This window comes from Mus caroli, unplaced genomic scaffold (assembly GCF_978045245.1).
Source record: "Mus caroli unplaced genomic scaffold, Mus_caroli_1 scaffold_10, whole genome shotgun sequence".
NCBI classification, from domain to species: domain Eukaryota; kingdom Metazoa; phylum Chordata; class Mammalia; order Rodentia; family Muridae; genus Mus; species Mus caroli.
This window is the reverse complement of record NW_028227265.1, coordinates 84,074,526-84,089,130: the sequence shown is the minus strand read 5'-3', so window position 1 is coordinate 84,089,130 and position 14,605 is coordinate 84,074,526. Positions and strand designations below refer to the sequence as shown.

Here is a 14,605-nt window from a genome sequence, read left to right as displayed (position 1 = left end):
ACCTCTCTATCAGGAAATATAGAGAAGCAGACAATTGCCTGCTTTCCAAGTTGTGCCCAGTCGAGAGGCACTTGTTTTCCACCTGAAATAATAAAACCCTGTATTTTATTTGAGTGTGTTGCCTGCACGTGTGTCTGTGCACCATTGTGTGCCTAGGACTGAAGGAGATGAGAAGAGCATGAGAGATCCCTGGAACTGGGGTTACACACAGCTGTGAGCTTCCACGTGGGCCCCCGACAACTAAGAAGTGCTTTTAGCCCTGAGGCATTTCCCCGCATGTCCCACCCTTTAAATTCCTATTTTTCTCTTGGTCACTAATCAAGAGTCAAGTCCAGATAGGCTTTTCTCCTAGTTCTTAAGCTGACCCAGAAGCGACGTACAAGCAGATACTTTGTATACCTAGATAGTTACTTTCTTTCAATGTTTTCCGGAATACTCCCTGCCCATCTCACACACACTTGTCTTTATTCCCAATCTAGGTATATAGTATCAAACTATGTAGCAATTCTATTTCAACCTCTCCCCCACTTAAGCTTCAGAGCAGGGTCACTTTCAGTGCCTCCCTAGCACTAAATACTAACTTGATAACTGACATGATAAACTCACTGTTGGATGTGACTCCCCCACCCTCCATCCCTGGAATCCAACCCCTAATCCTCAAGATGGCTGTATTAGGAGACAGGTCTTCGGAAAGAAATTAGATCAGAGGGTGAAGCCTGTCACTGTGATTAATAAGTATCCTTCTAGAGGGGCTGTGGAGAGCTCTCCTGCTCTCTTCCCACCCATCTGGAAGTCAGATGGCTCTCTCCAGAACTGATCCTCACAGACTCTCAGGTTTCAGAACAATGAGGAATGTGCATGCTGGTTTACGACCCAGCCAGTATGTGTGTGACACTTTGTTATTCCCGCCCAAACTGAGCCAACTGTTCTTTAGTTAATACTGTCCACTTGGAAATTTCTAGGAATTAGGATTCTGTGCAGGAATTGAAACAACACCACCACAAAACCTGGCACTTCCTAAGCATGCAACATTCTTACTCCTCAGCGAAAGCTCAGCAAAGCTCAGAGTCCCAAAAGACTGTGTGTAAGTCAGGGAACTATGGGAGCTCTGTGCATGTTACCACCTGTGAGCCTTCAGCAAGTGTGGTCAGACCGTACATGACCAGCTTATGTTTGAGAAACTATAATGTGGTCAGGACAGGCATGCACACCGGAGTCGCTGACAAATGTTTCCTGCAAGAAAACATGCACTGGTGCTTTTCAGTCTGTTAGTAGTTAATAAGGGCAGGGAGATAAAGTGTATTGAGTAGTCTTTATTAATGAGTCACACTGAGTTACTTTTCAGCATCAGTTCTTCAGTTAATCAGTTGAACAAGTATGATAAGCTAGCCTCTGTTTTCTGTGGGAATCTAAATGTAAAATAAATACAAAATACTTCTGTGGTTTAATGAATACTCAACGAAGCATTTTTTTTCTGAGGTATTCCTTACGGTCTGGTTTTATCCAAGATCTGTCTTTTTCTTTTTTATTTCCTTAAGAATAGTCTGTTAAACCACACAATGGATCTGTGAACTTGTGAACTTGGGTATTACACATATTTTTTGATCTCATCATACAATACCAATACAAAAGCACCACCCATGCCTCTCAGTACATTGGACCAAGCACCTTTGAAGAAAGCGTTGGCTCCTTCATCCTTTGCAATCTTCCTCCAGCAGTCAAGTGTCCCCGTGTACATAATATCAGCTGTGGAGACAAACGTGGTAAGGGTTCCTTCCCTCCCGAGTAACAGTTACCCTGTCTTCTAGCTCCCTTAACTCGAGAACTCGGTTATGAAAAAAGATCAGCTATGTAAAAACTGGAGCGATCAGCCAGTTTACAGACTGTGGGGCTAAAACTGGAAGGCGGGCTGAGGAAGGAGTGTCTGTCACACTCTCTGGAAAACTTCCTATGGATGAGTGAACGAGCCCTGGTCTCAGATTTCACTGCCCAAGATTGTGGAGGATAAAAGGCATGGCTGTTGGGGTATACAAAATCCCCTCACATTTGGTGTGTGTGTGTGTATGTGGGTTTTGGTTTTTGGTTTTTTTACTTTAAGAATGGCCGCTTCATGCTTTTACCTATGAAGCTAAAACTCCCAAAGCAGGATGGTCAAGCCATTTCTCATTTAGCTAAAACATCCCATCTCATTTATACTCCCAATAGCTCTAATCGGAAGCAGGGGTTTTAAGTGCTAATTACTTCTTTGCCCTTGCTTATGCACCCAGGCTATCAATGCTAAATACCTAGGGCCAACTCTAAAAACCTCATTTTGTTACGTTCTGATCATTCCTTTTTTTTTTTTTTTTTTTTTTTTTTTTTTTGGTTTTTCGAGACAGGGTTTCTCTGTGTAGCCCTGGCTGTCCTGGCACTCACTTTGTAGACCAGGCTGGCCTCGAACTCAGAAATCCGCCTTTAATAAAAAGAAAGAACAAAATCCCCTTAAGCAAAAGCTAAAGGAGAAATTAGAGTCTTGGTTTCTGAAGGCCTCATGGAGACATTTTGCCCTTCAACTTAGAAAAACAAGGCCTCGTAGCACTTCCCGAGTGTATGTTCTCCAGGGGTAACACCTAAGATTCACACTCGGGGGAGTTCATGCTTACCCCCTTTCCGGCCAGACTGCATCATCATCCTACGACGAACAGTGTCAAACGGATAGGACACCAGCCCCGCCACCGCTGTCACACTCTGGGCAATCATCCAGCTCACGATAATGTGCACATTCTTGGGGTCTGGCAGCATCCCTGTGAGCAGAGCCAAGAAGCAAATGGCTATCAGGTGCTTCAAAAGCCGGTCAAGGGACGACAAGGCTACCGACCCAACGGCATACCCTGCCCTTCCACAAGAACCAGCTCCTCCCCCACAGACCCCTCACATGCAACCAGGCAACCGAGCAAAGTTGGCTGCCGCTTTCCCTTAATCCACAGAAGCTACAGCTCTATTGACACAGAGCTTGCTTCTAGTTCAGCTGAGAGACTAACAGCTGTGCTGGGTTAGAGGGAGGCTCTGCCTCCTGAGTAGCTCAAAGCCACAGTATTTACCAGTACGGGAGACAGAGGCTCCTTTACCTACTAATTTATCCAAACCACATCACATTACCTCCTTAGAACTCAGGTTAGCTCAGAGGTAGGCAACTAACAGACACAAAGGTCATCATGGAAGGGTAGATCATACAGAATCCTCTCTCCATACCTCCCCACACCTTCCACCCCAAAGCCCCTCTCTCACCCTTGGCAGTGTCATAAACTCCGAAGTAGGCAGCTCTGTAGATGATGATGCCCTGGACAGAGACACTGAAACCCTGGTAGAGACCCTTCAGGCCGTCCGACTTGAAGATCTTGGTGAGACAGTCACCCAGCCCATTGAATTCTCGCTGGGAAGATCCCTTGCCCACGTCGGCAGCCAGCCTGGTTCTAGCAAAGTCCAGCGGGTAGACGAAGCAGAGGGAGGTGGCCCCAGCTGCCCCACCAGAGGCCAGGTTACCAGCAAAGTAGCGCCAGAACTGCTTATGGCGATCCACGCCTCCCAGGAAGATCTGCTTGTACTTGTCTTTGAAGGCGAAGTTCAGGGCTTGGGTGGGGAAGTACCGGATCACGTTGGCCAGGTTACCCCTCCAGAAAGAGAGAAAGCCCTGCTCCTTGGGGATTCTCACGACACAATCAATGATGCCTTTGTACTGCTTCTCTGCACTGATCTGTTTGCTGGCATGCTGGACCTAGTTGGGGGGAAGGGGGGAGAAGGGGTGGCAGAGGACAGGCAGAGAGAAGGGAAGACAAAGGGGGAAAAAAGGATTTGTATTTCCTCAATTTTTTTTCTTGTTTTTGTTTTGAAAGGATAGGGTCATCCTATATAGCCCAGGCTAGCCTGGAACTCAAAAATCTTCCTGCGTTGCCTCCCAAATGCTGGGATTATAAATGTGCACTACCATGCCCAGGGTTCCTCGCCCATCTTTCCCTTTCAAGTGACAAGAGAACATTCCAATTGTTTTTTAACGTATCAGGAAATCAGTTATCAAGAAAATACCAATAAATGTTAGTTACTTGACTAAGCTAAAAAGCAGTCCAACTTTTCGACATTATAAGGACATTTGAGGGAAATTCCCTGCAGGCTTATGGGAAATGGCAATAAAGATCCCTCCCTCAAGGGCTCTTAACATGGCGAGCAGATGACAATGTCCCTGCTTTACTCGAATGTCCCCTGAGACAAGGTTGTCTTAACAGTAGGTGTCTGAAAATTTTCAAGCAGATAATTCAGGTGATTAGTGCCTTACTACTGCCGTGGCCAATCTGTTGGAGCATTTTGTGTTGATGTTTAAATGCCCAAACGGCTCTTCCCCATTGAACAGCGTTTGCCTTTGAAATGGATCAGATGATGATGGCAGACCCCTTCAATGACCGGGGAGAAAATTATATGGGGACAAGATGGCCAAGACGGTCTGAATTTATCCTGAATATTACATCTGGATTTCTGCCTCAGTGTCTCCATCTGTGAATACGGGCCAAGGACGATTCCTATCTTGCAGAGGTTATAGGAAAGATGAATGAAATCAATGTCAAGTTATAGCGCAGCGCACGCGACATAGAGCGATCCCCAGTCAATGATTAATCTGATGCTTCAATTGTCAATGGTGGATGCAGATAAGAAGGTGCAGAGGATGTGGCCAAAGGGTGAGGCCCGCCTAAGAGGCCTTGGATGGAATGTCGCTTGCTGTACCGGGCACAGGATCTGGCTCGAGGTAGACCAGCTTCGGGGTGGGTTTCCATATATAGACACCCCAACGCGGGCGCCACCCGACACCAGGAATCTGCCACTGACGCTGGACCTGTATCTGCGTAGAGGGCACCTTCCCCTTCGCCTAGGCCCCGGGCTTGCGGCCTAGCACAGATTTTTCCGCAGCGCCGCGCGCGCCCGCGCCGCAGCATCCCCGCGCCCCGCCCGCATCCCTGCGCCCTGCGGCGCGCGCCCCGCCCCGCATCCCCCCCCCCGCGCCCTGCCGCGCCCCGCTCGCGCCCCCAGCCGTCCTGACCTGCAGCAGCAGTTTGACCCTCTCGATCGGGGCGACCGCCGTCTTGGAGACGGCGGCGGCGATGCCACCTGCCAGGAAGTCCTTAAGAAAGCTCAAAGCCTGATCCCCCATGCTTAAAGCCGGGCGCACACAGCCTGCAAGGAGCCGCTCGTTTGCTCTTGCCTACGCCCGGCCAGGCACCGCCACCCCGAATCCGTCCCTGCAAGACGCGAAGGGACCGCCCGCCTGACCGCAGCCCTCCTTATATCCCCGGCTCGGCGTCTCGCGAGAGGAGGAGGGACCCCGGCGAGCGCGCAGCGCGCATTGGCTGGGCTGGTCCCTGGACAGCCCCTCTCCATCCCCCTCCTTTGCAGAGGGCATTGGGGGCGAAGACGCTTCCGGGAGCTAGGGGTGGGTTGGGGGCTGTGCCTGCAGCTTGGGACGTTTAAAGGGCAAATTCATGCTATCTGTCCCAGCGAGCCGAGGGAACACCGTGTCTCTGCTGCATGTGGACCGTTGTATTTATAGCTCACGAGGGTTTAGCCTGGTGACGACCTGGGGACAGAGAGGGGGCCCCTGATGCTTCAAGCGAAGCTCTTTTTGACCTCGATCCTGCACCATTGTGCTTTTGGCCAAGAAGGTTTCGGGCTTCCACCCCTTCCCCGTTGTCAGGGCGTTTCCAACTAGAGCTCACTGCCTGGATTCGGGCCTCTGCAGAGCTCTGCGTTTCTGCAAATAAATCATACTCCTCCCAAATACATACTAACATCTTTTTAATGCCATTATTGCCTCATAGTAGCGGTCAAGCTCCTGTCTCCGACTTCTCTCCATTCAATCCTTGAACCATTCAGTCAACAGAAAATATGTATGCACCGGGCACTCTGCGCCATCAGGGAAAAAAAAAAGCAGAATGCAGGGGCGCTAGGTAGATTCTCCTTTTGGCAGTGAATGTGGATGTGTGGCTTTTCTGTTAACTCGGCCTGTCACACCGACACACAGGCCGAGGACTCCTAAGGAAAAGACTCTCCTTTATTAGCCCCTAGTCTCTCTCAGCTCTTGGGATTCTCTTGTGGGCAGACCTCTAAAAGGGCTTGAATGAGTGCTTAGCTCTTAATGGATTCTCAACCGTATTCCGTGCAGGATGTTTCCAGTTGGCTGGCGGCTTCTTAAGGATCAGAGTCCTCAGGCTTTTGGGAAGGTCGAATCCTTGGCTGTGTCTGACTCTATAACAGACAGCTTGAGGTTGGGGAGCCCAGGCACTGTCTAATCCCGGGAAAGTGATTGCAGTTTTTTTTTTTTTTAAATACATGGATGTGAGATTTCGTTTCCCTCACCTCATTTAAGGCAGTTCAAATATAACTGTGCATATTTTCCATACTGCTGCCCCTTCCATAAGAATGAGTGCTATTGGGTGTTGTTGTTGTTGTTTTCTTTTCTTTTTTTAACTTCAAGCCCCTCACTCTGTTCTTTTCCCACATTTGCTAACCTTCGTTTGGACATCGGACAAGGCAGTTCATCTTTTTAAATGTTTGCTGATCTATGCAGATTTCATGTTAGGTGCTGACTGAGCTGCACCTGTGCGTTGCTCAGAGCCTAAAGACTTACTAGAGCAGAGGTCACTGGAGGGATGCCAGGAGCACATAGGTGATGTATTTATTTGCAGTTGGGAGAAACAAGACTGGGACCCGTTACAATGTTACTGGAGGTCAAAGAAGACACACGCATAGGCAAACATAAAAGGCATCTCTGTGTTCCTTCACCAGACACCAACTGAGCAATCACTGTGCACCAGGAAGTGTGGCCTCTAAAGGAAACGCAAGGAGCACCTTGAGCCACTTCCAAGGACCTTGAAGTTCAGGGTGTCCATCACAGTTTCACACAGCAATTTCCATGGACAATAAAATTTCTATATTAGTCATAATTATAATTGTGTGTCTACTCCATTTGGCTCTATTAATATTGGAAAGTAAATGAAGCCATTTCCTTTCAGTTCTGTGTTGGAGGTTGCCTACTTAAGTGCCTATTTGTTTTTACTTAATTACCTATTTGTTTTTATTTTTTATTTTTCATTTATTAAGGGTTAAAGCAAAATTGCAACTTTTATTTCTTTTATTGAAAATATGGTTTTTTTTCATATAGTATATTCTGATTATGGGTTTCTCTCCCCTTGGTTTTCCCAGTTTCTCTCCCACTCCCATCCAAATCCACACCCTTTCTGACTCTTATTACAGAACAGTCATGTGGAGGCTGGAGAGATGGCTCCGTGGTTAAGAGCACTGACTGCTCTTCCAGTGGTCCAGAGTTCAATTCCCAGCAACCACATGGTGGCTCACAACCATCTCTAATGGGATCCAATGCCCTCTTCTGGTGTGTCTGAAGACAGCAACAGTGTACTCGCATACATATAATAAATAAATACATCTTTTTAAAAAAGAAAACAGTCATGTAAGGAATAATGTAAGATACAATAATAAGAAAAAAACAAACAAGTAGGAATAGGGCAGAACAAACAAACAGAAGAAAAAGAGCCAAAGAAAAGGCAGCAGACACACACTTGTCAGCATGCATAGGAATCCCATTAAAAACACTAAACCAGAAACCATGATGTAATCCAATGAAAAGAAATAGAAAAGGAAGACTTGACTGCTCCTAGGTATGGTGGTTTATTGTGGATAAAAGGAAAGCATAGACCCTGAGCTAGTGGTGTGAGGAGAGATGAGAGGGGAGAGCTAAACCAAGAGGCCAGGAGGGTAGAAGGGAAAGGGGACAGGTAACCATAGTAGTTGGATTATATAGGGAAGGGCAGCTGGGGGAAGGGCGCCCCAGCACTGGGGCTGGAGAAGTTCATGGTAGGGGCCAGGGTATGCCAACCAGAAGGAACCTGTAACAGATGAGGACTGAAGGATCCTGGGAGAACCTGGAAGCCAGGTCTACTTTGATGTGTTAAATAGGCCCCTCAGACGGCCTTTTGTCCTGGGGTTGAGACAGAAGAATTATATGCAAAGGACCTGTAAGATCTAAATGAAAGAGAGGGGGAGGAGGGGGAGGGGAAGGGGGAGGGGAGGAGGGGAGAGAGAGAGGGAGAGAGGGAAAGAAGGAGAAAGGGAGAAGGGGAGGGAGAGGGAGGGAGGGAGAGAGGGAGGGAGGAAGGAAGGAAGGAAGGAAGGAAGGAAGGAAGGAAGGAAGGAAGGAAGGAAGGAAGGAAGGAAGGAAGGAAGGCAAGCAGGCAGGCAAGCCAGCCCAGACTTGCATTAATTGACTTCCAAAGAAGCCATTGAGTTTCTTCTGTTCTGTTGGCTATCTCCTGCTGAGCCTACTCTTAAGAATGATTTGCTCCCTGGGGAGACTCCCTTAGAGAAAACTAACATTGATTTCCAAAGATTCCATTGAGTTTCTGCTCTGTTGGCCATCTCCCGCTGAACCTGCTCTTAAGAGTGACTTGTTGCCCAGAGAGACTCCCTTAGAGAAAACTAAATTTTCATTTGCAAATGTTTAAGGCTTCAGGGTTAGGGATGGTTGTGTGTGCTAACATCTCCTTTCAGTTCTTGGGCCCCACCCAGTGCAGACCCACTCAGGCCCTGTGCTTGCTTCTGTTCTCAGTGAGTTCATATGTGCGTTCGTCATGTTAATTTAGAGTAGCCTCCTTTTTTTCTTGGTGCCCTCCATCCCATCTAGCTCCTACGTTTTTGCCTCCTCTTTCAAAGAATTTCCTGAGCCCAAGGGGAGGGATTTGATGGAGACATTCCACTTTGGGCAGAGTGTTCCAAGTTTGCTCACTGTGCTTATTTTGTGGCTTGAGCCTCTGAATTTTTTCCCATCCACTGTAGGGGGAAGCATCTCTGGTGGTGGATGGCTGAATAAAGTCCAGGTCTATGATTACAGCAGAATGTCATTAGGAGTCATTTTCTCCTAGGCCATTAAGTCTCCAGTTCTTGATCACCCAAGTAGCATTGGGTATGAGTCCTATCTCATGGAGTGGGCCTTACATCAAATATTGACTAATTACTCCCCCAAGTTTTGCGCCACTAGAACTAGTGTATCTTGCAGGCAGGTCACCATTGTAGATCAAAGGTTTTGGAGCAGGGTTGGTGCTTTCTCCTTTGGTAGTGTGCAAGAGGACTTTTCTAGTAGCATGAACACGATTTATGCAGGGATGAAGTCTCTAGTTAGGCACCAGCTAGATGTCTCCGAGTTCAATAGAGATGTTGCTTATTTTTATCAATGAAAAAAAACAATGTTGCTACTTAAACACTCTTGCAAAACTTTCGTTTACTTTGTTTCCTTCTAATAGGATCCCAAAATAGAATGGATATATTGAGTATTTTAAAGGTTTCTTAGCTCTTGAATAAATTCAACAATTATTCTTGGGCCACTTAGATGGATCAGCAGATAAAGGTGCTAGCTGCTAAACCTGATGATCTGAGTTTGATCCTCAGGCCCAGTGTGGTAGAGGGAGAGGATCGATTCCTGAAAGTTATCCTCTGATCCATCACTACAACTATTACCACCACTACCAGCTCTCACACATACCCCTAACTAAACAAAATAAATAAATCTTGAGAAATCGGAACCACCAATAATACAATGTGGTCTTGTTTATCATAGATCCTACTCCAACACTGCCCTAGAAAGAACATCTTTTAGTCGTTTGTGGCATTTCATGAGTTTGTGATGAAGTTATGTGTTTGCTATAGAATGCATTTTAACTTGGCAGATTTTCTTTTCTTTCTTTTATTTATTTATATGTGTGTGTGTGTGTGTGTGCATGCGCGTGCAAACTTTTAGTCTTCCTTGAAAACTGGCACAAAAGCATTTATATTAACAATTATATACTTGAGACAATAAATATGTTGAGTAATTTTAAATATTGTTTCTTATTTAATTTTTGTTCTATCATGTTGTTCTATTCATGTTATTTTATTTAGCTATAAACAAATTTATACTATACATATTAGTATAAAATATTGTTTCTTTTTTAAAAAAAACTTTTTTAAAGATTTATTTATTTTATGTATATGAGTACACTGTCATTGTCTTCAGACACACCAGAAGAGGGCATTGGATTCCATTACAGATGGTTGTGAGTGGCCATGTGGTTGCAGGGAATTGAACGTGAGACCTTTGGAAGAGCAGAAGAACAGTCAGTGCTCTTCACTGCTGAGCCATCTCTCCAGCCTTAAAATAATTTTTCTATAAACAGATTATTGACTCCTCATAGGTATATTAGTCTATTTTCTTCTACTCTGGAAAAAAACACTTTCAGTTATTGTTAATATACCTAACACATGTTCATACCTGCTGGCACATACCTTTAATGCCAGCATTTGGAAGGCAAAGGCAGGTGTGTCTCTCTGTAAGTTTAAAAGGCCAGCCTGGTCTACATAGCAAATTCCAAGCTAGTCAGAGCTTCATAGTAAGTTAAAAAACAATGAAAAAGCATTATGCTAAGGATATATGGATCCAATTTTACTGTTCTCTATACCATTTTGGATATCCCAGCATCATTTTTTAAAAAAGATATATTGATTTTTACATATATCGGTGGATCTCTGTGCACCACATGCATGCAGTTCCCAAAGAAGCCAGAAAAGGGTGTCAGAACCTCCCTGGAACTGGAGTTAGAGATGGTTGTGAGCTGCCACACGGGTGTTAGGAACAGAACCTGAGTCCTCTGGAAGAGCAGCCAAGCTTCTAACTGCTGAGCCATCTCTGCAGCGTCCAACATTAATTATTAAGTAGGTATCTCCTTCCCCTATTATTTGTCATTAGAGACTAATTCTAGTTTGCCATACACTAAGTTATGCAATGGCTTAAAATTAATGAAATATCCATAATTATGGTTTATTTCCTTCTTCTTGTTCCTTGGGGTGGGGGGGGGACTACAAACAAGAGATTTTAAAAAGCTGATATGTCTGGACTTTTTTGCTATTAAGCTGTTCTAGGACTAAAACAGTACTAGGAAAAATTTAACGGATATTTAAACTGAATATAAATAAGCCCCATTAATTAATTAATTAATTAATTAATTGTAAATTCAGGAAGCATGTCATCTTCGTGCATTCATCAGAATTTTTGCTATTTTCTGAGTAGGAGCACGTTTCTCCTCCCTCCGCCCCACCCCACCCCATGTAGTAGGAGGAGCATAGCTGGAATCAAGATGCTTTCCACGGAAGCCCAGCCGTGTCAAGCTTGTCCATGTGGATTTTCTCAGTAAAGAGAGGCCTCAGATGCCCTCAGGAGCAGGGGCAGCCTGGAATCACAAGACTCGGGTATCACTTACACAGAGCAGTGAGAGAGAATGGAACGAGGCAGAACACGTGTCTCCCTCCCAGCCTGCCCCAGTGCTCCGTGGCCCTCTGCCAGCCTAAGAACAGGACAAAGCATCCAGATATGACAGGGGCCGTGCTCTCTAATGCTCATGATGTCCTGGAGGTCGGGCAGCGGCAGCAAGCTCTGTAGAAAAGACAACCAAGTATTGAGCTGTCTTTGGGAACTGAGAACAGGAAAGGTCCACCAGATAAAGAAAAGCCAAGAGAGCGGTGCTAGCACAATACCTGTGAGCCGCTGTGACTCTCCAGCTGCACAGAACTTCCTACGCGCTCAATTTGGCATAAAGCAAATTAGATTTATTTATTTATTTATCTATTTATTTATTTATGCATTTGTGCATTTATGCATTCGTGCATGTGCACAGAGGACAACTTGGGTGACGTTTGTTCTTCGGGTGCACCTACCTTTTTTTTCTCTTTTGTAAGGGTCTCTTGGTGTCCAGGATTTCCATGCCTACCTGCCTTTTCTTTTTTTCTTTTTCTTTTTTTTTTTTTTTTTTAAACACACATCTGGGAGTCAAACTCGGGCCACAATTGCAAGGCAAGCACTTTTACTGACTAGGCTATTTCTTCAACACCCAAAATATGCTTTGACTGTATAGGACTATATGTGAGTTGTTGAGTGCAGACCAATGGTAGGTACTAGACACAGTCACATGCCACACTGCTCTAGACACAACAAGCGAATAAACACCTTCCCATGATTCTTGCTGAGAGTAGCTTCATGATTTCAAGCTACAATATGCATCATAAAACATAATGAGAGTTTTCTATAATTGTCTATAGGTAAAGTCCCTATTAGAAGACACCTACCCCCCATGAAAATACAGCACTTAGAAAATAGAAGTATCAACCAAAATGCTTCCATTGAAACTACAGTAAGCATCTTTTTTCATGTTTATTTTTATTTTTGTTTTTATGTGTTTGGCAGCAAGAGGTGATGGGTACCAAATGTGTGCAGCCACTAGAGCTACAGGTAGTATAAGCTGCCTGATGGAGTGCTGGGAATTGAACTCAGGTCCTCTGGAAGAGCAGTAACTAGTTTTAACAGCTGAGCCATCTCACCACCCCCTGCCTTTTCCCTCCCTTATAGCTGTAGAAATTGTTCACTCTCTACCTCCTCCTGTAGTCATTTCTCTTTTGCTTTTCTCCATCAGAATTAAAATGGCACAAATCAGGTCCCCCTTTTCACCTTCCTATCAGCATTATTGACTGTTGCTTCCAGTCCCCAAATGCTCTGCAGGGCACTGATGATGCAGAATTCAGAAGAATGTCACTGCCTGGGAAGGGAGCCATAGGAGGGATGCACCAGCCATACTGCCTGAAAGGCTGAGCCAGGGGCTGGGACATGAATCCACATAGAAGTTGTGGTTATGTCCATCATCATCAAGGTGGGAACATGGCAGCATCCAGGTAGGTATGGTGCAGGAGGAGCTGAGAGTTCTACATCTTCATCTGAAGGCTGCTAGAAAAAGACTGACTTCCAGACAGCTAGGACAAGAGTATTAAAACCCATGGCCACAGTGACACACCTACTTCAACAAGGCTACACTTCCTAATAGTGTCACTCCCTGGGCCAAACATATACAAACTATCACTGTGTGTGTGTGTGTGTGTGTGTGTGTTTCAAGACCAGAACAGGATATCAGATCTCCTGGAACTGGAATTATAGGAGGTTGTGAACCACTCACTGTGGATGCTGGGAACCAAATCCAGATGCTCTGAAAGAGCAGCAAACTCCCCTAACCACTAAGTTATCTCTATGATCCCCTCAGTATTTATGGTTTTAGCTTTCAATTGTGTATGGGGTGTATGTGTGTGTGTGTCACATTTCAGTATGTGCATATCTGAGTGCAGTGGCCCTTGGAGGCCAGATGATGTCAGATCTCCTGGAGTTGTAGTTATAAATAGATGTAAGCTCCCTGACATTGGTGCTGCGAAACACACTTTGATCCTCTTGGAAGAGCAGTACATGTGCTTTTTCTCTTCTTTGCTTTCTCTTGTTTGTTTCTTTGCTTGCTTGCTTGTTTTTTGAGGCAGGGTTTTCTGTGTAGTCCTGAATGTCCTAGAACTCACTTTCTAGATGAGGCTGGCCTTGGACTCAGAGAGCCATCTGCTTCTGCCTCCTGAAGTCTGGAATTAAAAGTGTGTACCACCACTGCCTGGCTATATGCTCTTAAATGCTAAACCATCTCTCCAGCTTCCAAAACTTCTGTTCTCAATGTTTTAAAAAATGTTTATGAAAAAAAAAGAGAGAAAGAAAGATCCTGTTAAAAGAATTCATAATTATTAGCTGGGACAAGGGAGAGGCAGGGAAGACCCTGAATCCTAAGAACAGTCACAAAAGAAACTGCTCTCAGAAGGCCTTCTGTGGAAACTGAGTCAGGCTGGCATGGGTTGCTTGAGACAAGGTAGCATGGAAGCCATCCAGCCCTAGATGCCAACTCACCCTAATACTGGTAGACCTTGCATTTCCTTGAGATAGGCATACAGCGTCCCTTTTCTCAGGGATTGTCATATGGATCTCACGACCCCTCCTTGCTTTATCCAAGACAAGTATATCTAGAATTTCTGCATGGTTGATCTTACAATAGCACCTTTCCAGCTAACAGCTCCTGGCTTTGCTGACCCGCAGCCCTGTGAGAGAAGCCACCTAGATCTCACTTGATTGATTTTCCAAGTACATTTTGAACTGGTTCCTCCACTGTTTAGTGTTTCATGCAACACATTATACTCCTGTTATTATAAACAAATGTTTAACACACAATATCAGAGATTTTTTTTCAAACCAAAAAAACAACACTTTAATCTTGTGAAGTTTCTTGCTATCTTCAGTATGGTCTCTTGTTAGTTCATACACTCAAGACATACTATATCAGTGAAGCAGAAAAAATAAAACACCCAGAAATCAAAGAATGTACTCTATTATTCACATGATAATTTTTTAAATCAAGAAAGAAGTCATATATAGACAACAAATATGTCATAGGAGATCAAAGGGAAAACAAAACTTCCCTCCCACCTGTCCATCCAAAGATTATATAAGGATTTCCAGACATGGATAGGCGAGAGAGAGAGAGAGAGAGAGAGAGAGAGAGAGAGAGAGAGAGAGAGAGAGAGAGAGAGAGAGAGGATATGAATGTGATGGGGTCACTGACAAAGAAGAGCTCTGTGGTCTGCTCCGGGCAAAGGAGGTAGCAAGACACCAGGGAGAAAGGACTTGCTGGTTTGG

At 45.1% G+C, this 14,605-nt stretch overlaps 1 protein-coding gene across 1 annotated transcript; it reads right to left on the bottom strand.

Moving 5' to 3' along the window:
• Nucleotides 1–1,293: 1,293 nt before the first annotated feature.
• Slc25a4 (solute carrier family 25 member 4) lies at nucleotides 1,294–5,335 on the bottom strand. Its single transcript, XM_021170175.3, has 4 exons — nucleotides 5,066–5,335; nucleotides 3,268–3,754; nucleotides 2,643–2,783; nucleotides 1,294–1,746 (listed from the first exon to the last, which is right to left on the bottom strand). Exons 1-4 carry the CDS (start codon nucleotides 5,174–5,176, stop codon nucleotides 1,589–1,591), a joined length of 897 nt encoding a protein of 298 aa, XP_021025834.1. The 5' UTR covers nucleotides 5,177–5,335; the 3' UTR covers nucleotides 1,294–1,588.
• Between the last annotated feature and the right edge of the window lie 9,270 nt (nucleotides 5,336–14,605).

Excerpts from the sequence above, each read along its gene's own strand:
- Slc25a4 (XM_021170175.3), bottom strand. The coding sequence starts at position 5,176 with ATGGGGGATCAGGCTTTGAGCTTTCTTAAGGACTTCCTGGCAGGTGGC. Across the intron at positions 3,755-5,065 it reads GGGTCAAACTGCTGCTGCAG|GTCCAGCATGCCAGCAAACA; the intron begins GTCAGGACGGCT and ends CCCCCCAACTAG. Across the intron at positions 1,747-2,642 it reads GCAGTCTGGCCGGAAAGGGG|CTGATATTATGTACACGGGG; the intron begins GTAAGCATGAAC and ends TTGTCTCCACAG.